The 21,896-nt window shown below is 50.9% G+C and overlaps 2 protein-coding genes across 4 annotated transcripts; one reads left to right on the forward strand and one right to left on the reverse strand.

Moving 5' to 3' along the window:
• Positions 1-46: 46 nt before the first annotated feature.
• On the reverse strand, positions 47-14,916 carry DEAF1 (DEAF1 transcription factor). 2 transcript variants are annotated; one of them, XM_050336411.1, is made up of 13 exons: positions 14,625-14,916; positions 13,823-13,920; positions 13,328-13,457; positions 12,381-12,527; positions 11,467-11,606; positions 10,758-10,823; positions 9,738-9,864; positions 7,721-7,849; positions 7,042-7,170; positions 4,717-4,967; positions 2,958-3,023; positions 1,200-1,289; positions 47-745 (listed from the first exon to the last, which is right to left on the reverse strand). In XM_050336411.1, exons 1-13 carry the CDS (start codon positions 14,839-14,841, stop codon positions 641-643), a joined length of 1,695 nt encoding a protein of 564 aa, XP_050192368.1. In that variant the 5' UTR covers positions 14,842-14,916; the 3' UTR covers positions 47-640. The 2 variants fall into 2 exon arrangements, 1 of the variants encoding a protein (XP_050192368.1); XR_007631536.1 differs by having other exon boundaries at positions 699-745; positions 7,721-7,826.
• A 433-nt stretch (positions 14,917-15,349) lies between these two features.
• Positions 15,350-21,089, forward strand: TMEM80 (transmembrane protein 80). Of its 2 annotated transcripts, XM_050336429.1 has the most exons (5): positions 15,350-15,420; positions 17,525-17,541; positions 18,772-18,865; positions 18,969-19,061; positions 20,004-21,089. In XM_050336429.1, the coding sequence occupies exons 1-5, from the start codon at positions 15,402-15,404 to the stop codon at positions 20,207-20,209; spliced, it is 429 nt and encodes a 142-aa protein (XP_050192386.1). In that variant the 5' UTR covers positions 15,350-15,401; the 3' UTR covers positions 20,210-21,089. The 2 variants fall into 2 exon arrangements, with proteins under 2 accessions (XP_050192386.1, XP_050192385.1); XM_050336428.1 differs by lacking the exon at positions 15,350-15,420 and having other exon boundaries at positions 15,491-18,865.
• The last annotated feature ends 807 nt before the right edge of the window (positions 21,090-21,896 follow it).

The following is a 21,896-nucleotide window of genomic DNA, read 5'->3' on the forward strand; positions in this document are numbered from 1 at the left end:
GCAGGTACCTGCACCCTCGAGTGCTGCCCTGGGGATTAAAGGGAACCGCTGGGCTCGCTCGTGCTTTCACCGCTTTTTATTTAACAACGTGTTATTCTTCAATGGTATTTAAATGCAGAAGCTCCAACGTGTTCCAAATTTGCCTAGCACAGAGGGAACACAGGAAAAACAAAAATCCGTCCAATGCCAAACTAAGAACTTGTACCGACTCTGTCAAGGCAATTAAATAAGCCAAGGATTCATTTCTCTTCTCAAACAAGAGGTAGGGAGGCCCCGGGAGGAGGAAACACTGGCACATCTCCTTGCAGCACCTGTTTTAGAGCCATCTCAAGAGAGATGAGGAGATTGCTGTAATCCACATGGTGGAGGATCCAGTCAGGCAAAGGCAAAGCCTCCCGAGGCCAAAGGGGGATCCCACTGTGCGTGTGAGGGGCATTCCAGATGAGGTTTTCACAGTCTCTGTATTACCCAAAGTTTCGAAAGGGGCTCAGGAGCAGACAAATGGCGTCACAGTATCAAAAATCCAATCAAAAGTGATTCTGCTAGAGAGAACAGTGCCGTTGGCACAGGACAGACCGTTCCGCCGGGTCCCGATCCAGCCGGCCCCGCGTGCCCGGGAACGGCTGCGGAGGTAGTTTGCTCACACGGTGACCTTCTCTATGACACTGTCCGTGACGTGCACCTCGTCACCCTGCACCGTCACCGTGGCTGACTGGCCGCAGATGTGCTGGTGGTCCTTCCAGTCCTGTGAGGGGAGAGCAGAGGGCGAGGCCATGAAGGGAACTGGCCCTTGGAAAAGCCCCTGTGTGGGAAGCACTTTCTCCAGCACAGGGGGGAGCAGCTGGTCTTCCAGTGCCCCACAGACCAGACCAGTGACGGAGGGAAAAGGAGCCCACATACTGGATCAATATTAGAGGTGGAATTGGACTAAGCAGAACAGTACTCTGATTTTTTTGGATCACCTCTGGGAAGGTGTGTGCAAACCCTGGGACCTTCCCTACCCTTTTAACCCTGTCCCAGCTTCCAGACCCACCCCATCACTACAGCCCTGCTGGTGATCCCACTGGCAGGGGCTGTGGAATGCCTGACCCATGCAGGATTCTGCGCTGGCTGCCCAGCTCTGCTCCATCAGGTGACTCTCCCTAGGGTCCCACAGCCCTCTCCAGGGAACTACATCCCAACTCCCAAACATGCCATACCTTCCGCTGGCAGAAGGTGGAGCAGTAGTTGACCTTGTGGCAGCCCGTGCACTCGTTGGTGGCCTCCCGTCCACAGTTGACACAGGATTGCTGTGGGAAGGGACAGAGAGTGACCGTGTCACACGGAGCCACCCCAGTGAGGTCACCGAGGGGCTGTGACCTGCTGGAATGTGGGAGCAGTGGGAAAGCCCCAGCTCCACACAATACACTCAGCACACCAACACAAAACAAACAGGCCCAGTGGCTCGTGGATCCAGCCTCAGAGACCTGCTCTCCTGCTGCTGTAGCGGGGATCACTTTGGAAAATGGAATACACCTCTGTTTTCCTTTTTGTTGGGCAGGAAGCCCTTCAAAACCATGGGTGGGACACTGAATGGTCATGGAAATCCATCCCCACCACCCCAGGGATACCTCCCTCCTCAGGGGACAGGTAGCTGCAGGCGGCATGGAGTCGGGTGTATCCTGAGGGCAGGTGTGTCCAAGGAGCCAAGTCAGGCTGTGCACAGGCTGTCGACAGCCAAACTCTGAGTTTATCCCAAACTGAAAGGTTTAAGGCAGATTTCATCAGTTCTTTTGTTGGGTTTATAATACTGTGTATGTCAGAGAGAGAGTCTGAGGAAGGACAACAGGAGTAGGAATAAGGATGGGACCCCTCAGCTTAATCATTCCTTGGTTTTAGAGAGGAAAAAGGGATTTGTTACTTTGCCAGACAGCAGCATGACTGCATAAGGAGTGTCCCAACAGGAAAAAAGGAGTCAAATAAAGAAAGCTCAAGCAGGAGCAAGGATTTAAATCCAGAAGCAAGGTGAGATAGGATATATGGGAGAAAAATCACACCTGCTTTTCTAGGGGATGCTTTTGTGTCTATCACTTTAATCTTACCTCAGTGACATCAATTAACATAACCTGTATATTTAGGTGGAAACATCATTGAACTGCCACCAAAATAAGCACTTCACAGAGCATTCTGCTTCCAGCTCATTAAACTCCTGACAAATCATTAGCACTTGGAGCAGCAGCGGCAGGAAACGTTGCTGGGCTGTGAAAGTATCCTGGGCTCCTGAGTTCCTCAGGCTCCTTTTCTCCTTTGAGCACAAGCACCCCCAAATCAGTGTCCTGATTAACACCCCACTCATCACACCCCCTGCTCACACCTCCCATGTACCTGCAGTGAGCAGCAGGTGTGACTGAACTGTATTTGTGCTCCTGATGTACAGCCAGGGATTTGGGACACCACAAATGCCTTAAAGCTGCAATCTGACACTTGCAAAGCCTGTCCCGAGGGGACACTTGATTGGGGCTGTTTGTCACCTGTACAGGTACTGGAAAGTGTGGAAGACACACAGTGTGTGTGTGCAGTTGTACCTGGAGATCTGAGGGACAACTGAGTAACACACACAGCTCTGAGGGCTTCAGTCACGGGTCCTGAAGTAACTCCCATTCCAACAGCCAGAGGGAATCATGGAAAGCAGCTCACAGGACAGAAAGGAAGCAAGTTTCCTTCCTGCCACAGTTCAGTGACAGCCACCCAGCAGAGCTGCAGCACCACCACTCAGAGGTGAGTGAGACTCATGAACCTGCCCAGGTGACAATGGAGGAGTGTGGAAACCTGGAAGGCTTGGGAAAGGGAAGATGCTGCTTGGAGCAACGGGAAGGCTCAGATCTGTGCCAGCACAGGATTCTGTGGCAATGACAAACTGAAATGGAGCCAGACAAAGACCAAAAGACTCTGCAACACATGAGATGTCCCCAGCTTACCTTGATGATGATTTCTGTTTTCCCATCCACATCCTCAGTTTGTTGGAATAACTGGCTCTGGTATTGCTGCAAGGAAGACACACCAGACGTGTCATTTCCCAGCTGGAGTGTGATGTGAGGGGTTGCCCTGCCACGCTCAGCAAGGGGGGCAGGACTCCCAAACCCAATCCCAAATGACTATGTGCTAATCCTGGCCTAGATGTATTGGGAACAGTTAAAAAGTCAAAAAAATCTGAATCCCCACCTCCAGGTGAAGCAGGTTCATCCAGGAGTTTGACCCAACACATAAGGAGATTAAAGGCTTAATTTACAAGTGTATGGCCTGACAGCACAGTATTTATTCTCCTATGAAACCACGACCTTCAAAACCTCTACGTTACCATGACATAAACTGAGTTAAAAAGCTCCAAGCAGATGGAGGCAGCAGCAGGGAAACCTCTGGCTGTGGCCTTCGAGGGTGGGGTTGGGTTTTGTCTGATCTGACAAGGCAATTCCAGCCATGCATAAACCACAGAGGAGGAAAAGGTGTGATAAGAGAGAGGATCAAGCCAGCCACATCCAGCCCTCTTACAAAAACAGCTCCAGAAAACTGATAACCTCCAATTCCCAACCGTTTCCCTGCTCCTTTGGAGGACACAAGCCTCTGTTTGCTCACCAGAGCCACATTTTTAGCTGCCCGACCCTTTTCAGTTCCTTTCATACTCTCCAGCCCTGAACTGGTTTAATCTTTCTAAAAACCAATTCAGATGCCCCAGCTGTTTGCTGATTTAATCTTCCACCTTGCTTTCAAACGAGCTGGGCTCTGGAGGCACCACTGCTTTACAGAGGGCTATTCCAATTAAAACACTTGTCAGGCTTCAACACTGATTCTCTTCAATTTATACAGAATAGCCATTTAACACATTTCCTGAATATCTTTATTATCCACCAGCAATTCTGGCCCAGAATTTGGCAAGTTTGTGTATTCTCCTCATCCTACAGTTTATCTGATGTAAACAATGACTTAATGCACACTCAAAAAAATTCCACTGCCCAAGCACAGAGACCCCTGAGTCAGTCCTGTCTTTAGTTTGGGCCTGATCTATAAATGTCAAATATCTTCTGCAAGGCACACTGAACCTTTGTTGCTCCACTCACCCTTTTCCTAAATGTCTTTCCCTTACCAAAAATTGCAGTAAAACCATCACTGGGATAGTAGCCAAAGGATCAGATACTCAGTGTGGAGAACTGTTCCTTAATAGCCACAAGAAGTTCTGCCAGAGCAATTGTATTGAACTAATCCCACACAAAACGCTGCCATTCAGAACAACCTTACAAATATCTCAGTATTTTTCAATTTTTGCAATATCCTGACGCATTTTGGAAGTTCATATAAACACAGAGCTGGAGGGCTCATGGTTTGCTTTTCTTTCAGGATGTCATTCCCCACAATTTCTAAGTAACACAAGTGTAACTTTACTCAGAGGAGCCTAACAGCTTTCCCACACCAGGATTCGGTGCCCACATCCCATAAACGTATGGAGAGCTGATGGGAGAGCTCAGCACCGTGACACCAGTGTGTACCACCACCTGCTGCCCATAGCTCCTGGAACCCCTGAGCACTCTGTTCCTTTCCCCAGGACACAACCAACTCAGAAACATTTCTCTTGCTAACATTGCCCTCCAGGCTTGGAGAAACAATTGCTAAGGGCTGCCACTGGTCCAGGCAGGAGCTGCTCTGCCCACCCCTCAGCCCCAGGGGTGCCCCTGGCACAGGTACCTCTTTCCTCTCCACGTCCGCCTGGATCTTGGCCTGTGTGACGGCGGCCTCTCGGAAGGAGGAGCTGGCCTGCTTGGCCTGCTCGATCAGGGTCTTGAGCTGCTGTGCTGTGCTGAGCAGGGAGTTGACCATCTCCTCCAGGTAGAGCCAGCTCCGCTGCTCCGTCACCTCCAGCCCGTTCACCACCGACGGTGACATGGCCTTGGTGGGGGTGGTGGGGGGCACGGCCAGGGCGGGGAGAGAGGTCAACACTGGGGGCAGACCAAACAGCAACACAGGCATGGTTAGGGCATTCCATTCCCAGAAGGCAGGGGGGTTGGAGGAGTGGGGGTTTTTTTTCTGTGTTGTTCACTTTTAAAATATGGTCTGTGGAATTTCCAGTCTGGGAAGTTTTTGCTAAACAGAGCTTTCCTCCTGCAACCCAAAGCACAGGTCTGTGCAGAACAAGACATTGGGCACTCTCAAACCCCCAGGACAAGGACACCTCCTCATGACCTCCCGTTTGCTCTGGGAAGGATCTAACACCTCCCAGCATTAAGCGGCGAAAGCAGCGTTCCCAGGGACTCCACCACTGGCAGCAACGTTTCCCTCAGCCATGGCTAGGAGAGGTTACAGTGAGTCACTCAGTGACCCAGCACTTTACAGGAGTATCCCAGTGTCCCTACCCAGATGTCCATTCTCAGGCTGCAAACCCACAAGACTCAGGCACTGATCCACATCACAGTCCCTGTACTTCCTGACCCCTGACCTTGACCATAACCCTGGCCCGACACTGGAATAAACCCCACAGACAACAGCACCTCAAAGTGAGTGTATTCCAAACATGCACTTCCCAAAACCATGGGCTGGGGAGTCCTTTAAAAACCCAGCAGTTACTGTGTCACTAAAACAGCTCCTTTTCACAACAGAAGGTTTGCATGTACGCTGGGAGATCACGGAATGAGGAAATTAAATCCAGATCCAGGAACTTCATGATACAGTGTAAGCTCAGCTTAGGTAACATTCCAGGAAGAAATGTTATCTGGCTTTACTGGCTTTGCTTTTCCAAAATATAACTTGAGCAATAAATACTCACCATCTGCCATAAAATTCAGTCCAAGACATTCACATCTACCAACACCTGACCTCCACATTCCTCACTAAATTGTCTACCAGAAAAGGAAGGTACCATCAACTTTGGGGCTGTGCAGAGTTATTACCCTAAAATCTCCCCCCAGACTGGCAGGCAGCTGGTCCTGCAGCTCTCCCAGTGCTGATGGTACTGAAGATAAAGCAGCGACAATGTCTCTCAGCATCTGCAGCATGACCAGGGAGTGCCTAATTTAGCCTTTTTTAACCCTTTTCACCTCCTCCCTGGTAGCTGCTCGTGGAAGCAGTAAAAGCTGGAAAAATCTAACAGTGATCTGGACAGAGGGAACAAGCCTCAGCCCCCAGGCCCTGCACTGACAAGTGTGTGACCTTTCCTTGCCAGCTCCCCACACAGGTACTCAGACATTTCATGGCAAATACCCTTAATTAAAACAGCCATTTCAATCAATTTGCACATGAGGGGTGTGGAACTATTTGCACTTAGATATGAGTATGAGATAAACAGGTCTTTTTTATCAGTGCCTGTTTGCAGAAGAGCCTTTTCCACTCTCCATTTCCAGCACAATATTTGTCCCAGTGTGGCATTTGATAACATATCACACAGGAATTACTTCCGATTTCTCATTCTGGCACAGGTACAGGACGTAAGAGAAAGTATTCACTGGTGAAAAAACAATCAGTGTTTAATTTGTAACATCAAGATCTAAGTCTTAAACCCAACAAGATGTGACTCTGGACAGCAGGAACATGCTGTGCTGCTCTGAGTAAATAAATAAAGGTCATTCAGAGGGGGTGGAAAACTGACACCAAACCTGCCCAAAACTACCTCCAGCAAGTACCACTGGAGTAATAAAGACATGGAAGAACGTCCAGAAAAGCTTCTGTGGATTTGGAAGGGGTTGGTCTCCTCAGATCAAACACTAAATCCATGTTGAGCCACTGAGCCACAGTGCCCAACAGGGACAAAAGCCTGGAAGCAAGAGCCTTAGGGAAGGCAGAAGTGCAAGATGATGCAGGAAGCAGGATCACAGCAGCCTCCTCTGGTAGAAACCAACAAATCAAGGTTCTCAATAAGGAGTGAAAAACTTCTCACAGAAGAGAAATCTGCTCATCTAAATCCTAATAACTGTAAAACTCACAAGTGTAATTTTGTGCCTCGATCTTTACCTTTGCTGAGAAGGATCAGAGGAAACTCAAGGCCAGTGAAGTGTCTCACCTGCTGGACAGCAAACGTACCGATTTTGGGGTGAGAGGTCGGCAGCGCAGCCTCGGGGAAAGGGGAGATCTGGCAGTTGTCCTGGTAACTGGGATAGTGAGGCTCTGGATGGGACACCCGGCAAGGCTGCTGGACATTGGTGTCCTGAACTGCAGGAGGACAAGGATGTTGGGAATCACTATCTAACACACCTGGCAGCTGTTTTTTCATCCCTGTTTTAACCTCTTATACAATTTTCAACAGTCTGTGGTAATTCCCAAGAGTTGGAAATGGGAAACAGTAGCATGATCTCACACAGTCAGCAAACAAGGCAGCCTGGTCCTCACTCCAACAGGCTTTACTTTTAGAGCCACAGGTTCCCTGGTTCCCTCCCACACATCTACATATCCACAATAATCCCAGGGCTCCAAACTCCAAGTTCTTGGAGCAGAATCATTCCCTCAACAGAGCTGACACCCCAAAGCATGACTCAAACTGCAAGAACTGAAATGTAGGTCACGCATCTATACTTTGCTCGATTTATTGTGGCACTGGGATGAACACAAACCGCAGGGACACAGCAGAGGTGAACACGAGCAGCTGCCACACCTGGGCAAAGCCCCTCCTCCTGTGCAGCGGGTGAGATTCCCACAGTAGTGGGCACCCAGCCCCTCCTCACCCTCCCCACGGCTGCCCAGGACAGCAGGCCCTGGCTCTTACCCGTGGCCCCGGTGAACACGTCCCCCTGGGCCGGGCTCTCCGAGATGATGGCCGTGGCTTCCACGGTGGACGCGCGGTCGAAGGTCAGTGCCCCCGAGGTCGTGATCTGTCCAGAGGGAGTCACGGTGACTGGAAACATTAAAGCACTTTCATCATTCACACTCAGGGCAGGGCCCACAGCTCTCCAGCTGTTGATAGCTCTGTGCTGCACCATCCAGAGTCAGGGAACTCACAGACCACTGGCCTGTGATAACCCTATTTGGATCACACCTATGACCAGTGCAGTGGTGGACTTCTGAAGGCTCTGCTGTCCTTCCAGGTTATTCTCTGGGGGTACGAGGCTGAAACATTAATTTACAACCTAACACCTCTCAAATCACCACATTTTCAATTATTTTATGAGCCATAACTTAACACCTCCCATAAAGGTTCAGTGAGGCCACAAAACCCATCAGGTTCTGGTTGGTCCTGATTTATGGCAATCTTAGCAAGAGTGATTCTTGCTACTTAAATCAACATAAAAACCTGCGGATAATGACTAATTCCACGACAGCTGGACAATTTTAGCAGTTTATCCACACACAGTGATAGAATGTGCTTGGCTAGTGCAAGCAACAAGGCACAAAATCCCTTTGGATGATTATACCTGAGCAGCTCCAGAATATTAAAACCCCTTTTTAAACAGGATTAATTAACTGGCACCATTAATTGGCAATGGGCTGATGCCATGGCACACTGCTCTGCCAGAAGGATCTTTTCCCAAATAATAATTAAGTTTTTAGATATTGTGGTTACAAATTCATGGTTGGTGAAGGATGTGGCCCCCAAAATGAGCAGCTGTCTCTCCCAGTGCCAGCACAAGGGAATGTGCAGCCTCACAGCACCTCACTTGACAAACCAATACAGATCAAACATAGCTGGGGACTGAAAAAACCAAACCCACAAAACAACTCTGCAGAACCTTTGTGTGTTTCTCCTCCTACCGTTGCTGATGATCTAACCTTACTTTTTTGTTCCTATTTTTGGATTTCTGCTGCTTCCTGCTGGATTCACTTCGCACTGTCACAGTCCAGATGATGCCAGAGCACCAAGAGCAGGAGGACACATGGATGTGACTGGGAATGTGGGAGCTGGGTGAGCTTGCACATTAATTTCTGTTCTCACACAGATGGTTTGCCAATCAAACCAGTAACAAAGCGTGTGCTGGATGCTGGAGAGGGACGTGCAGATGAAAGCGACACCTTCTGCCTCCTTCATTAGCGACTTTCAGGCTGGGAACCTCATTCCAGCTGCTTCCAGCCTTGTTTTCTACATATTGCAAGGAATAGCACAAAGCTTACTCCAGCTTCTGAGGGACACAGAGCAGCTCAGGGGATGGAATGGGGATTTCTGGCAGAGCAGAAAAGGGCCAGCCTTTCCCACAACCTAATTCCATCAGGAAATGTCCCAGTTGTTATTTGTGAAAAAACTACTTGAAACCCACTATGGATCAAGGCCAGGACTCCACAATTGCCCCCACACTGCTGGGCTGAGAGCAGGTACAGGGGGAATACAACCATGGAATCACAGAATCCTGGAATGGTTTGGATTGGAAGGGATCTTCAAGCTCATCTCATTCCACCCCTTGCCATGGGCAGGACCACCTTCCACCTTCCCTGTCCAGCCTGGCCTGGAAACCTCCCAGGAACAGGGCATAATCCAAAGCTCTCTCAGCAAAAACTATAAAACCTGCTCACTGCACAAAGGTGGGATGATGCTTAAACCTGAGTTTCCTGGAGGTCTAGAGCTGCACTTTTTCCCCCTCAGCTTGTGTCCAGATGTGACAACACTGTGCTGTTTTCCATAAAATGGGAAGTGACACTGAGCCAATGTGACACTGTCCAATGAAAAGGATATGGTCAAAAAAAAAGGCACATTCTTCTCAACTGGGCAGTTCCACTAACAGACATCAAATACCTAGAATGGCAATTCCTCACCAAAGAAGGGAAGCAATTTTCAGCAGGAGAAAAGAACCTACAGGTGGTTGCGGCTGTGGCAGGAAGCAAAGTGATGTTTTTGGAGCAGTTCTTCTTCACTGGAGTTGCAGGCATTTCATTTTCCTTTTTCCGCCTTTTATATGGCACAAAGAGTCGAATGGGGCCACTCTGGGCAGAACACAACAAAGAGAAGAACAAAAGAAAAAAAGAGAAGGCATTAACTGAGGCTCCTCTTTGGAGACGTTGGGTTTACCCTCCCCTTTCCAGGAACAGCAGCACAGATCCCCACGGATGATGCGTGGTTGGCAGCAGCTGACCAAAGAACTTACAGTTCTCCAAACCAAAAGAACTTGGCGGGGGAAAAAAAGCTGAACTCAACTCCTTCCAGCTGAAGAGGCATAAATCCAGCCTCTTCCAACTATTTTTTAAGGAGCAGAACTGGGAAAATAACTGACTGCTGGCCGAGGTGGTGGAAGAGAAGAGAACAAGAGTGAGGAGAAGAGAGGAAGCAATTCCAGACTCAGAAACAAGGAAATCAGTCAGTTCATAGCAGAAAAGAAATGCAAAACACCAAGTCAAGCTAAAGCCTTCTGCTTTCAGGACTTTAACCTCATTTTTGAAACAAACAAGCAAAAAGCCAAACTCCAAACAAACCAACCAAGAACCCCAAGCAGTTCTGAGATGAAAATATGGACCCATCATAAGAGTATGATGTTACTCCCTTACAAAAGTATTTTTCCAACTCCAAACCCTGTGAAATTTGAGTCAAAAATCACAAATAGTATTGGCATCCCCGAAAGGCAGTTTACACAAATATATTATTTAGAAAAGGAGAAAAAAAGAAAAAAGCAGTATCTATGACCCAGTTTTTACTGAGGATGCTCTGCAATAGCTCCAGAAGCTCCTTATCTCCTTTCTCCACAGAGCAGGGACACAGCACTTGTGCCTATTCCCAGGCCACTCATAACCTGCTCACCAAGAGCTGTGGTAGCATGACCAGCTAATTTTTCAAACACAACTAATTAGTTTATAAACTGATGGATGCAAAAGGTCCAACTCACCAGTGTCATGTCGTCACAGCAAGCGGCACAAGTACAGGAGGCAGCGTGAGGGTTTAAAATCCCATCCTGGAATGAGAAGTGACCAGCTCAGCACCACAGTCACCAAAATTACTGAGAACACACCTGTGTTCTGCCAAAACATCTGGATGGCTCCCAGAGAAAGGTACTCCCTCCCTCCTAGACCCTCTACAGTAACAGAGGCCAGTTCCTCACACCGCAGCCATGGGGTGAGGGTCAGGAGAGAACAAAGGAAAGCCAGACCACTTCCACACAAAAAGACCAGGGTATGTGAATCTGAGGCTTTGTCCTGCCCAAGCAGAAATTCCCTGTCAGCCCGATGGCAATGCAAGAGTTCTGCATGAGACTCCTGGGTGTGCAGGAAATAAAGGGTCCAAATGCTCAAAAAGTGGTGCAAATGAAGAATACATGTGTCAGGCAAACAGAATGAAGGAGATCTCACAGTGAGAGCCCAATTCCTGTGACACAGCTCAAGGTTGGGCTTCATCCTGCAGAAACTCCCTCCCCTTTCCAGTACAGGCAGGATTCCCAGTGTGCTATTAGAGACACATCTACAAAAACTCCCCTCAGGTCACTGAGTCCCCACCACACCCGGTGTCACTGCAGGTGCCAGCACCTCCCACTGTGCAGAGGTAGCCCCTGGCCCTGCCAGCCCCTCCCTGCAGGAAGGAGGGAGCCAGGGGAGCCTTACGTGGATAAGGCACTGCAGGGGCCGCCCGGCGTAGCGGATGCTCCTCTTCCAGTCCTTGCTGCTGGCTCGGCCCGCCATGGCCTCGAACTCCGTGGGGCTGTACCAGTTGTCCCCCTGCTTAATGCACCTGCCACGGCCCCCTGAGACAAAGCAGCAGAACACACTGTTAGTCCAGCTTAGGGGTCATTTTGACACTTCCCTGGAGAAGGAAATACGGAAATTCCTGGGCAAAATAGCCGTTAATACACAGTCATCATCAAATGTGCCCGTCTGCTGCTTCCCTCCACCCTGGGAGAACCATGTCCAGTTACTATTATGGCTGTGACAGTGACTGGGCATGTTTAGAGAGAGCCAACTCTGGGCCTCAAAAGGCTACAAAAATTGTTCCTCTACAAGAAGGAAAAGGCTTTCTTGCATAAACACCATGAATTTAAGCCTTTTCTTTGCACTTAAATTTCTGGTCTTTCTGGTGATGAAGAAAACTCTCTGTCCATGAAGCAAGGGCTGTGCTGGGCAGCCAGGCTGCTGCTTCTCCAGCTTCCCCACAAGGATAAGTGAGGAGGAGCTCAGGAGCCCTGTGAGGAGATAAACTCTCAATTTTCATTCCAGCAGGGATTCTTTAGGGCTTTGCAGAAACACAAGCCTACTCCTCAGATGAAAAAAATGTTAGAGGAGTTGGCCTCTTCCTGAGGACACTCACTGCATGGCAGCCTGGATCCCCACAGGTTTAGGAAAAAGTTAAAAAGCCTCTGAAGAAAGAGCAAAACAGATGAGAACAATAATACCAAAAGGCACTGGGCTGTCTTGGAAACTGTCTTTTTTTTTTTGCCCCTGACAATCAGCCCTTAGGAAGAGCCTGATGAAAAGAAGAGTGTAGAAGGAGCTGTCCCACTCCTCCCCCAGGCCATGGTTACCTGAGCCGAGCCTGTTCTTGTACAGAATGCCACTGATATTCCGGCACCTCACCGGGAGCTCGTTCTCGTACACAGACGGGTCCCAGTTGTACTTGGTCCCAGTTTTCCCTTGGACGGTTGTTAACGGGGTAGGAGGAGACTGGGGTCCTTGGAGAAAAGAAACCAAAAAGAAGAGTGGCTGTTCCATCTCACAGCTGGGGCAGCAGGGCCCAGGGGACTGGAGCAGCTGGAACATCCCCACAAAGGTGCACCACAAAAAATTCGGCTTAGGCGAACTGAAAAGGACTGATAATTGAGCAAACTGCACCAGAGGAAAGGGGCTCTAACAGGGAATAAATGCTGAGGTTATACCCTGACCCTCACACCACCCGTAAGGAACTGGCTGGACCTTCCCGTTCCCAGGGCCGATCCTGTGAGGAGTTCGTGCCACCTTGTGGGCAGCAAGGAAACTGCCAATCAGCCCTGAACAAAACCCCCGTGATAAAGACACTGAAACATCAGCAAGTGGCCTGAATGGAGACAAAAATGTATTCCAGGACCCTTTAAAAGGAAGCCACGTGCAGAACTGGGAGACTCGTATTTTTATTGTCCATGTCAAAACGATTCCTGTGCCCTCGGGGGTGGGATGGCTGTAGGAGGCCCAGCAGCAGGGCGAGATTTTTCAAGTAGCTTCTTTGCCAGGGTTAGGGCAAAGAATGAGGAAACGAAATATATTTATAACAGGAAATTAAAAAAAATACTAAGTATTCTTCTACTCCCAAGGACTGCAAGATCAAGGACTTGATACATTAAAGGTCTTTTCCCACCTAAACTAAGTGATGGCTGTAAGCAGGGACAAACGATCCTTACAATATTGTGCACATTTTTAAATCCTAGGAACACAGTGGGAGTGAAGAAGAAGGCATCCCCCTGGCAGAATGACCCCCGAGGAGCAGGTTGGCTCATACCTGGTGTGAGAGGTGCCGAGGGCCCCTTGATGCCTGTGGTTTCCACGATGCTCCCGTCCGTGTGCACCACGATCAGAGTGGCTTTCTCAGGGTTCAAGCTGTCCCCAATCTGCAGGGCTGTTCTCCCAGACTACAGAAGGAATCAGGAGTTTAAATTGATTAAAAGAGTTAAACACCAATAGATTTCAGTATCCCCCAAGGGTACCCTAAAACTGCAATCAGTAGGGCAGTTATTAGGTTAATTTTGGAGATTTCAGCCAAGCAAATTCAAATGTTTCATGTTCCAGGTCGCCAGTCCCATTACAGAATGATTAGATGGGGGTGGAAAGGCAAAAAAATTATGAATAAAAAACTGCACGTCCCCCCGCTATATGGGTTTGTGGTTTAAAGTCTGGATAGTGCAATAAAAATAGATGTTTGACCTTACTAGAGCTCTTTATTTACACCGAGCAAGTGAGACTTTGCCAAGGCCCTCAGATGAAAGGCCAGACTTACCAACACGTGTCCTGAAATTGAAGCTGCATTGGCCACAGACGTGGTGAAAACATTGTCTGCAGAGGCCCCCACGTTGGCTACTGTCACTGTGGTGACTTCTGCAACGTAAAACAGGCATTAATTTAACATTTGGCTGCATCCAGAAAGCCTGATAAACAGCTAAAACACCAAATGAATGTAACTGTGCCTATTCTAAAATAATTTTATTTTTCATGACACCTCCAAGTTGTTATAAATGCAATCATTGTGATTTATATCAAGCTTTGGGTTGCACTGGCTTTAACCTCGAGGCAATGACAGTTGCTATGAGCATGTGATGAACTAAGGGAAAAATGAATATCGTATCTGTACTCGAACACCCCCAGATGAGCTGCTTTTAATGAAGAGGGGTGACTGGAAACACCAGGATAAAGTGAACAACTGATTGTCCCCTTGCCATGTGTTAATACCTAAGTTCTCATTACAAGTTAGAAACTGTTCAAACTTATAGTCAAACGTCTCTGTGGTGTTCAGCCTAGCTAAAATCTGAGGGGTTTCATGTGTGGTGAGGGTGAAAAAACAGCCGGAGCGGAGGTGGAGACCCCCAGGCGGGCACGGGGGCTCTGGGATGTTGTGGTAGCGCGGCTCGGCTGCAGAGCCCTGCGTGTCTGGGGCACTTTGTAACGGGACACGGGCAATGTGACTGCAGGACTCCCGGCCCTGTGCGTGAGGGGGCAGTGCGGGCCGTGCCCAGGGCGGGGGCGCGCCCCGCGGGGCCGTGCGGGAGCCCCGGGCGGGCCGAGGGAGCGCTGCCCGCCCTGACCTGCGAAGGCGGCGGCAGCGGCGGCCTCGTCGGCGCTGGGCATCGGCGGCGCTCCCATCTCGATGTGCTCGGCGTCTGCCGCCATCACCGTCACCGCCTCCTCCTCCTCGGGCTCCGCCTCCCCCTCAGCCGCTCGCGGCGGCTCCTGCTGCTGCTGCCCGGGCCCCGCGGCCAAGCCGAGCCGTGCGGCCGCCGGCTCGCCGTCGTTGTGCTCCATGCGCGGGCCCGGGGGAGCCGGGCCCGGGGGGGCCGAGCCCGTGCCCCGGGGTGAGGGGTGCCGGGCTGAGGGGTCCCGGCGGGTGCTGAGCCGAGCGCGTTCGGGCCCGTCCGGCGGTTTCCGAGGGCGCCCGAAGCGCCCCGAGCCGCCGGGCGCGCGCTCCCCGCGCTGGCCAATGGGGCGCGGCCGGGCCCGCGCGCGCGGCCCGCGGCGGTACCTGACGGCGCGGGGGGAGCCGAGCCCGCCCGAGCGCGGCCGAGCCCCGAGCGGCCCGGCCCGGCCCGGCCGGCGGAGAGTCCCGAGCGCGCTCGAGCCGCTTCCGATCTCTGCCGAAGGCGGGAACGAGAAGAGCCGATCTGTGCCGAGTCCGCTCCGATCGCGCCCGAGCTCCGCTCGCCGGCCCGCACGGAGACGCCCGAACGGGCAGCGCCCGAATCCGCCCGAAAGCGGCCGAACCGGGCCGAGCGCTCCGATCGCGCCCGAAGGCGGGAGGGCGGGGCGAGCGGCCGCGCGGGGGCTGTCGGGACGGCGGAGGACCGGGCGCGGGGCGGGGCACCAATATGGCGGCGGGGAGCCGAGGTGAGCGATGTCGCGATAGCGGCACGACAGCGGCGGCGACAGCGACACGACAGCCATTTCCGGGGCCGAGGGGGAGGGCTCTCCCACCGTACGAGAGGAGACCTCTCGCGGGGGAGCACGACTAGAGCGGGGCGGGGCCCCGACCGAGCCCAGCCCCGGTGCCATATCGCGACAGCCCCAACACTGCGGTGAATCCCCTTAGCAGCGTGAGCAGGGCCTTGGCGCTTGTGCGGGATTGGGACAACCTCTGTCCCCGGGCAAGCCACTGTCCTGAGCCCGAGAGACCCCCCTGGAAAATGCAAACCTTGGCTTCCCATCCCGAACCGTGGGATTGAGGGGAAGCTCCTCATTAGCGAGGCCAAAATGAGTCACTGCCAATTCTTTCAAACGGGTCAGGGTTCTCTTCTAAAAATGCACGTTTGCGGCCTGGGGAGGCAGAACTGGTTTGGACAAGTTTTGCCACCCAAGCCCTAAAGGTTCCTCCCGCCGCGTTTGCGCAGGGAGGGGCTGGCGGTGCCGGCAGAGGAGGGATTCTCTGCCCGGTAAAAGTGAGACCGTTCTTTGAGGACAGGGGTCACGGTCCGCCCGCAGCCACCATTCCCAGTGTCACTCACAGTCGGTTCTAGAATCAACACCAGTCCGGATCATTGATAAAGGCGTTGTTGGCTAAAGCACTGAACGGATACATTCAGCTGGTTCAGTGATCCCTTTCCCGGGATGCTCGGCCTTTCCCTGTGCGGTGTCCCGCTCTCCCCGAGGTGGCAGCACATCCTCAGGAACAGCGGCTGCCACCCCGGCCCGGGCACCGCCCCTCCCGGGAAAGAACTGAGGGAATCAGGGCTTAGAAATGAACCTGGGGAGGGAATTCCCTGAGGGAATTCTCTCGGGGCTCCCTGTGTGACTTGTACTAGTGTGACTGGCCCCCGGCACTGGTGCTGCAGCTGCAGGTGTGGATATTGAGTCAACACAGAATCATGGAATGGGTTGGGTGGGAAGGGACCTTCAAGCTCATCCAAGGACACCTTCTACTAGCCCAGGTTGCTCCAAGCCCCATCCAACCTGGCTTTGGACACTTCCAGGGATGGGGCAGCCACAGCTTCTCTGGGCAACCTGTGCCGGGGCCTCCCCACCCTCACAGGGAAGGATTCCTTCCCAATATCCCATCTAACCCTGCTCTCTTGGAGCTTAAAGCCATTCCACTGGAGTCCCAAACTGGACACCTTAACGAGGTGCCTGGTGTTGGTGGGGATTCATTTGGGGCCAGGTGCATGAAACTGAGGTGCTGAGGACATGGACCTCAGGGATCCAGGGATGAGGATGGGGATGTGACAGTGAAATGGCCTCTCACAGGTGCCTCTGCTCCCTCTGGAACAGCAATCCCAACTTTGCAATTCCTCGTGTGTCTGAGGCAGGCCAACAGTATTAATGAGGAACTTTAGAGGTGCTGTAGGAGGTTGGTGCCATCTTGTTCAACGGGAATTTCATCTGTTTTTTACTGAAGATAATAGGGAAAACAGTGAAATGTTCTGGTTGGATCACTGAAAATCCTTGGTTTGGTTTCTGTGGGCGATGGGAACACGCTGAGGTTTGACAGGGAATGACTTTGTGGAGGGAACCAGTTTGGAGGGACGGTGTTTGCAGGGATGGTGTTTGCAGGGGTGTTACTCAGGGGCACCCAGGAGCCCTGTGCTCTCCACAGACTTTCTCACAATTTGCAAGCAAATGGTCCATTCTAGTTCCCATGTCTCCCTCCTTCCCGCATAGTTAGAGGGGATGAGGTGTCACCTGCTGGGAAAGGACAGGATGAACAAGTTCTGGATAATGCCTGTGCAGTCCTTTAGGCTTTGAAGGAGCCTCAAGTTCCTCAGTGAAAGTGGTTTTTCCCAGCAGGGATTTCCCCCAAATTATTTTAGGCTTCATCTACTTGAAAAGGTTATTTTTGGAACCTGAACTCCAGGATCTGAGGAAACAGTAAATGTTCCAGTGAGCTGGAAAAAGAGATCCCTACAGCATCCTGGTACTGTTGTTTGAATGTCTCTGCTGCACTTCTGGTAAACATTTAGACTTATTTTCTTCTCTTTATTTTCTCCTTCTCCATGGAAAGGAAGAACTTCAGAGGTTGTATCCTTTCTGTGCCATTCCTGCCCTCGTGTGGGAATCCTTGGGAAGACTGGCTGAAGTGGATCCACATGTCCTGCCCAGGAAATCTGCACAGTGCTCATGAGTTTTCCATTGGAGCCATCCACAGGAAGCAGAACTGGTACCACATTTCTTCCACAGGGAGATGTTTTGTGCAGGTTTATCTGGGATCTGGCCCTGATGAGCTCCCACTCCTGCAGAAACCCCTTTAGCCCCCTGCAGCCGTGGCAGAGGGCTGGAAGCCTCCTTTCTGTCATCACTTCACTCTCGTTTTCTTAGGAAACAAGGCTAAAAGGTGGATTTATGGAGGGGTGGACACGCCCCCGTGCAGCACAGCTCACACACAGCTGACACAGCTCACAAGGGGTAGGAAAAGCAGCTCTCAGTTGTGTTTCCTCCTCTCTCATGGTAATTCACCCCACCTTTACTCCTGCCAGGATCCAGGTAACCCAGGAGGAGACACCCTCAGCTCTAGAGATTTCCATGCTTAGAACCTCTCTAGTAATTTTTTGCTCCACCTTCCTTCAACTGGAAAAACCCCCAAACCTGGTTCTATGTTAATGAAAGGAGCTGTTCTGGGAACTGGAATCCATCCACGGCGCGTGGGTGGGTTCAGGAGCAGGATGGGACGTTCCTCCAAAAGATGCTTGGGATGAAATCCCTGCTTGGAGGTATTCAGAGGATTTGAGAAGGGCTGGGGGAGAGAGGGGAGTGAGTTAAGTGTGTTCCTTAGGGATTTGCCTCTCTGAGTGGAGCTGTGGCCGTTCTCAGTCAGGTGACAGCACAGCTTTTCCATGCTGTGGGCAGGAAGGGGGCCTGGCTGCTGCACAGAGCCACCTCTTCTCCAAACTCCCAGGAATATGATGGACTGCAGGCTGCCAACCCTCTGTCAACTTCCTTAGGGCTGGCTAAGAGGTGTGGAAGTTGTCTGGGGCAATGTAGACGTGCACCCCCCATTTCCTCAGGCCGACAGATACCCGACTACAGACCAAATAAAGTTCCCTAAAAAAGGAACTACAGCCAAGCCTGAAACAGCAAGCTTTTATCCCAGCTCCTGGTGTTTGCAGCCTCAAGTTCCTTCCTGAACCCTCCCCACAGGCCAGGCATAGCTGGACCATTCAGTATAAAAAGGCAGAGCGGTATATTTTGGGAAATGGTGATTTTATGGAATGGGTCCCATCTCCTCTGAGAATCCTTAACAGCAGTTCTCAGCTGTCATCGCTTCCCTTACAGATCCTGTTTTATGTAAATGGGATTTATTACATCTTCTACTTCTTGGCAACTCTTGCAATGATTGTTTACAAAAGTAAGTCGCAGGTAACCCAGAGCAGGCCTTGCTCATGCACAGCTGGGCTTTGCCCTACTCCTGCTGTGTTTTCCTGCTCTATTTCCCCTGGCTTGTTCTCCAGGTCAAGTTTTCAGTTATCCAGATGATTTCCTGGCTCCTGATCTTGCTGTGCTTTTCCTTATGGCCGTGCTGGAAGCGCCTCGACTGTACTTGGGTAGGTCATGTTATCCCTGCACCTTTTTGTGGAACAGAACCTTTAAACATGAATCATTTGGAAACGGGATCTGTGTCAAAACACATCAGTTTAACAGGTATTTGGAGAGCCCTGCACCTCTCCCTTCACTCCTGAAGCCCTGGGCCAGCACCAGCACCCTCCTTTCACTAAGACAGAGCAGCTTGAAGGGCCTCCTGTCCAGAGTTTACCTAAACTTATTATAGTCCTTTCTTTAAAAAAGCCCAAATCACTATTAAAATCTGCTTGATTTTTGCAGAGATTTATGCAGGGTGGGGCTCTTGAATCCAGCTGACTGGCTGTAGGGGTGGATTTATCCTGCTGCCTTAAAGCTCTCAGTGTATTTGCTTGGAGCCTGGTCCATGAATAAAGGAGTGAGTTGCAACTCCTGTGTAGTTAAACATCAAAATCTACTGAGACAAGCCTGGAAATGGGCTGCAAGGAAGAGAGAAGTCCAGCTTCTCCTTGAAACAGGAATAGATTAGCAGGGAATAGAGAACTGTCTGTAATGCCTAAGATTTGACAGCCAGGACTGGACTTTGGGGGTCACCGAGGTGTCCTGCTGGGGGGAGGTTTGATGGTTGATTAAGAAAGTGAGTGATCAGAAAGACTGCAGCTTCAGAACTGATTCTTGTGGTAAGAAAATGTGCCCTGACTGTGACTATCCACTGATGGCTCTTTATTTAGATGAACTGTGATTCATTTCTCTGTTTTGAAATGGATTGTCCATTGGTGTTGGGTTTGCTGTTAATTTGCTGGCAGAGCCTTGATTTAGGCTGGTATTTCAATGTCTTCTGAGCCTCTGTAAGGCTGAGCAAGAGCAAGGTAATAACCAGAGCCTTTTGGAGGAGGAATATTCTGGAGTTATGACCTGAGCTACTGTCAGAAGGAATCAGACTCCTCTGGCCTTTTGTTTCCTCGCAGGTTGCAAGGGAAACCTGAGGGAGGAGGAGGGTGCGCTGGGGCTCAGCCTGGGGCTCACGGTGGGCAGCGTGGTACTCAGTGTGTACCTGCTGGCCTGGCAGACCTACGTGCTGTGGGCTGACGTCGTGCTCACCGCGGTGCTGCTCTGTGCCTACGGGCTGGAGTCGGGGCTCAAGGTCATGGCCATCGCTGCCTTCGTCAGCTGAGCCCGGCACACTGGCCTTCCACAGCACAGGGGGCTTTCAGTTCAAGCATTTAGTTCCTTTGCGTGGAGAACTTGTGTTTCAGGTAGAAATTCTCGGGGCGGAGATGTCCCTGCATGGCAGGTGAGACGTCCTGCCCAGCCCCTCCGTGACACTGTCCTACTCCTGGCTTATTTATGGGCAAAGGCAAAGGATGAATCGGCAAAACCCTCAATGCTCAGGCACTCACCGGGGATCAACTCCAGCCCAGGGCAGGAGCCAGTGCATCATCCCTGCTGGGGTGGTGGGAGTTTTCGTGGCATGGCAGCAACGTGCTGCAGCCCAAGTGGCACAGAAGTGAACCAGGCCAGGACTCACTCCTGCCTCGCCACTCACACGGCCGTACAGCTCCTCTGCTGCTCTCATTTGTGCTTCCAGACCTCAGTGGGAATTTCCCTGACTTTAGTAGGGCAGAACCTGGTGTATCCCAGCGGGAGACAGTGGAACTGGGTTTTGTGCATACCCAGAGAGCTGAGCTGCAGGGTCTGGGCAGCTTTTCTTGCTGACATGGAGCGTGAGGGGATGTTTGGGTAAATATGATGGCCTCAAAATGAACAAAACCATTCACCACTCACACTGACTTCTTTTTCAAAGTCAAACAGAATGTTGGCATGTGGATTTCTATTTGGTGTTGATTACCATTATTCTGCAAAAATTACTACATTCAAGGCTTGTCTTTTAACTGAAGAACTTGTGCAAGTTCAGAGTTTTTTACTGTATCAAAAACATGTGTTAATGAAAAGCTTGGGGAGTTTGTGGGGTTTTGAAGAAACAGGTTTTATATTCAGAATTTCCTATTTTTGTATTTATTTATTCATTCAAATAAATAATGGTTTAGATCTAAGGAGTGTTTGAAGTGCAGAGCATCTTGTTCAGATCCTGGGCTCCAGCTAAGCCACCAAAGGAAGACGCAGGTGTGTGGATGTGTGTGAAACCCTCTTCTGATCCTGATCCTGCTGCTGTGTGTAGGCCCTTCTCCTGTCCTGGGAAGGTCTGAGCTAATTTGCTCTCATCAGGGGTTGAAAATTGAGGGGTGCAGACCTGAGGCACCTCAGCCTATGCTGCTCTTTGCTTCTTGGTGGTGGTAGAAAGGAACAAAAGACACAGAAGTTGCTGTGGAAGGACCTAAATTCATCCCTGAACATTCAGTGGTTGAACTTGATGATTTTGGAAGGCTTTTCCAACCTTAAGGATTCCAGTTCTTAAAGAGGGCTTACAAGAAGGCTGGAGAGGGAGTTTTCACAAGGGCCTGGAGTGACAGGACAAGGGGGAATGGCTTTAAGCTGAAGGAGGGTGGGTTTAGATGAGATATTGGGAAGAAGATCTCCCCTGTGAGTGTGGGGAGGCCCTGGCACAGGTTGTGGCTGCCCCATCCCTGGAAATGTCCAAGGCCAGGTTGGATAGGGCTTGGAGCAACCTGGGCTAGTGGAAGGTGTCCCTGCCCATGGCAGGGGGTGATATGAGATGAGCTTCAAGGTCCCTTCTGACCCAAACCATTCCATGGTTCAACTCCCAGGCCAGGTAACAGCAGGTTCTGTCCACATGAGACCACTGCAGTCACAATCACAGTACCCATTGGCACAAATCCCCTTGGACAGGTCCCATTTAGTCCATGGCACAGCTGACCCTTTGCTGCACCCGTGAAACAACA

Source organism: Myiozetetes cayanensis, unplaced genomic scaffold (genome assembly GCF_022539395.1).
Source record: "Myiozetetes cayanensis isolate MyiCay16 unplaced genomic scaffold, myiCay2020 scf6-25, whole genome shotgun sequence".
Lineage (NCBI taxonomy): Eukaryota > Metazoa > Chordata > Aves > Passeriformes > Tyrannidae > Myiozetetes > Myiozetetes cayanensis.

Excerpts from the sequence above, each read along its gene's own strand:
- DEAF1 (XM_050336411.1), bottom strand. The coding sequence starts at position 14,841 with ATGGAGCACAACGACGGCGAGCCGGCGGCCGCACGGCTCGGCTTGGCC. Across the intron at positions 9,865-10,757 it reads GCTGTGACGACATGACACTG|AGTGGCCCCATTCGACTCTT; the intron begins GTGAGTTGGACC and ends TGTTCTGCCCAG. Across the intron at positions 746-1,199 it reads CCACCTTCTGCCAGCGGAAG|GACTGGAAGGACCACCAGCA; the intron begins GTATGGCATGTT and ends CTCCCCTCACAG.
- TMEM80 (XM_050336428.1), top strand. The coding sequence starts at position 18,724 with ATGGAATGGGTCCCATCTCCTCTGAGAATCCTTAACAGCAGTTCTCAG. Across the intron at positions 18,866-18,968 it reads TGCAATGATTGTTTACAAAA|GTCAAGTTTTCAGTTATCCA; the intron begins GTAAGTCGCAGG and ends CTTGTTCTCCAG. Across the intron at positions 19,062-20,003 it reads AGCGCCTCGACTGTACTTGG|GTTGCAAGGGAAACCTGAGG; the intron begins GTAGGTCATGTT and ends GTTTCCTCGCAG.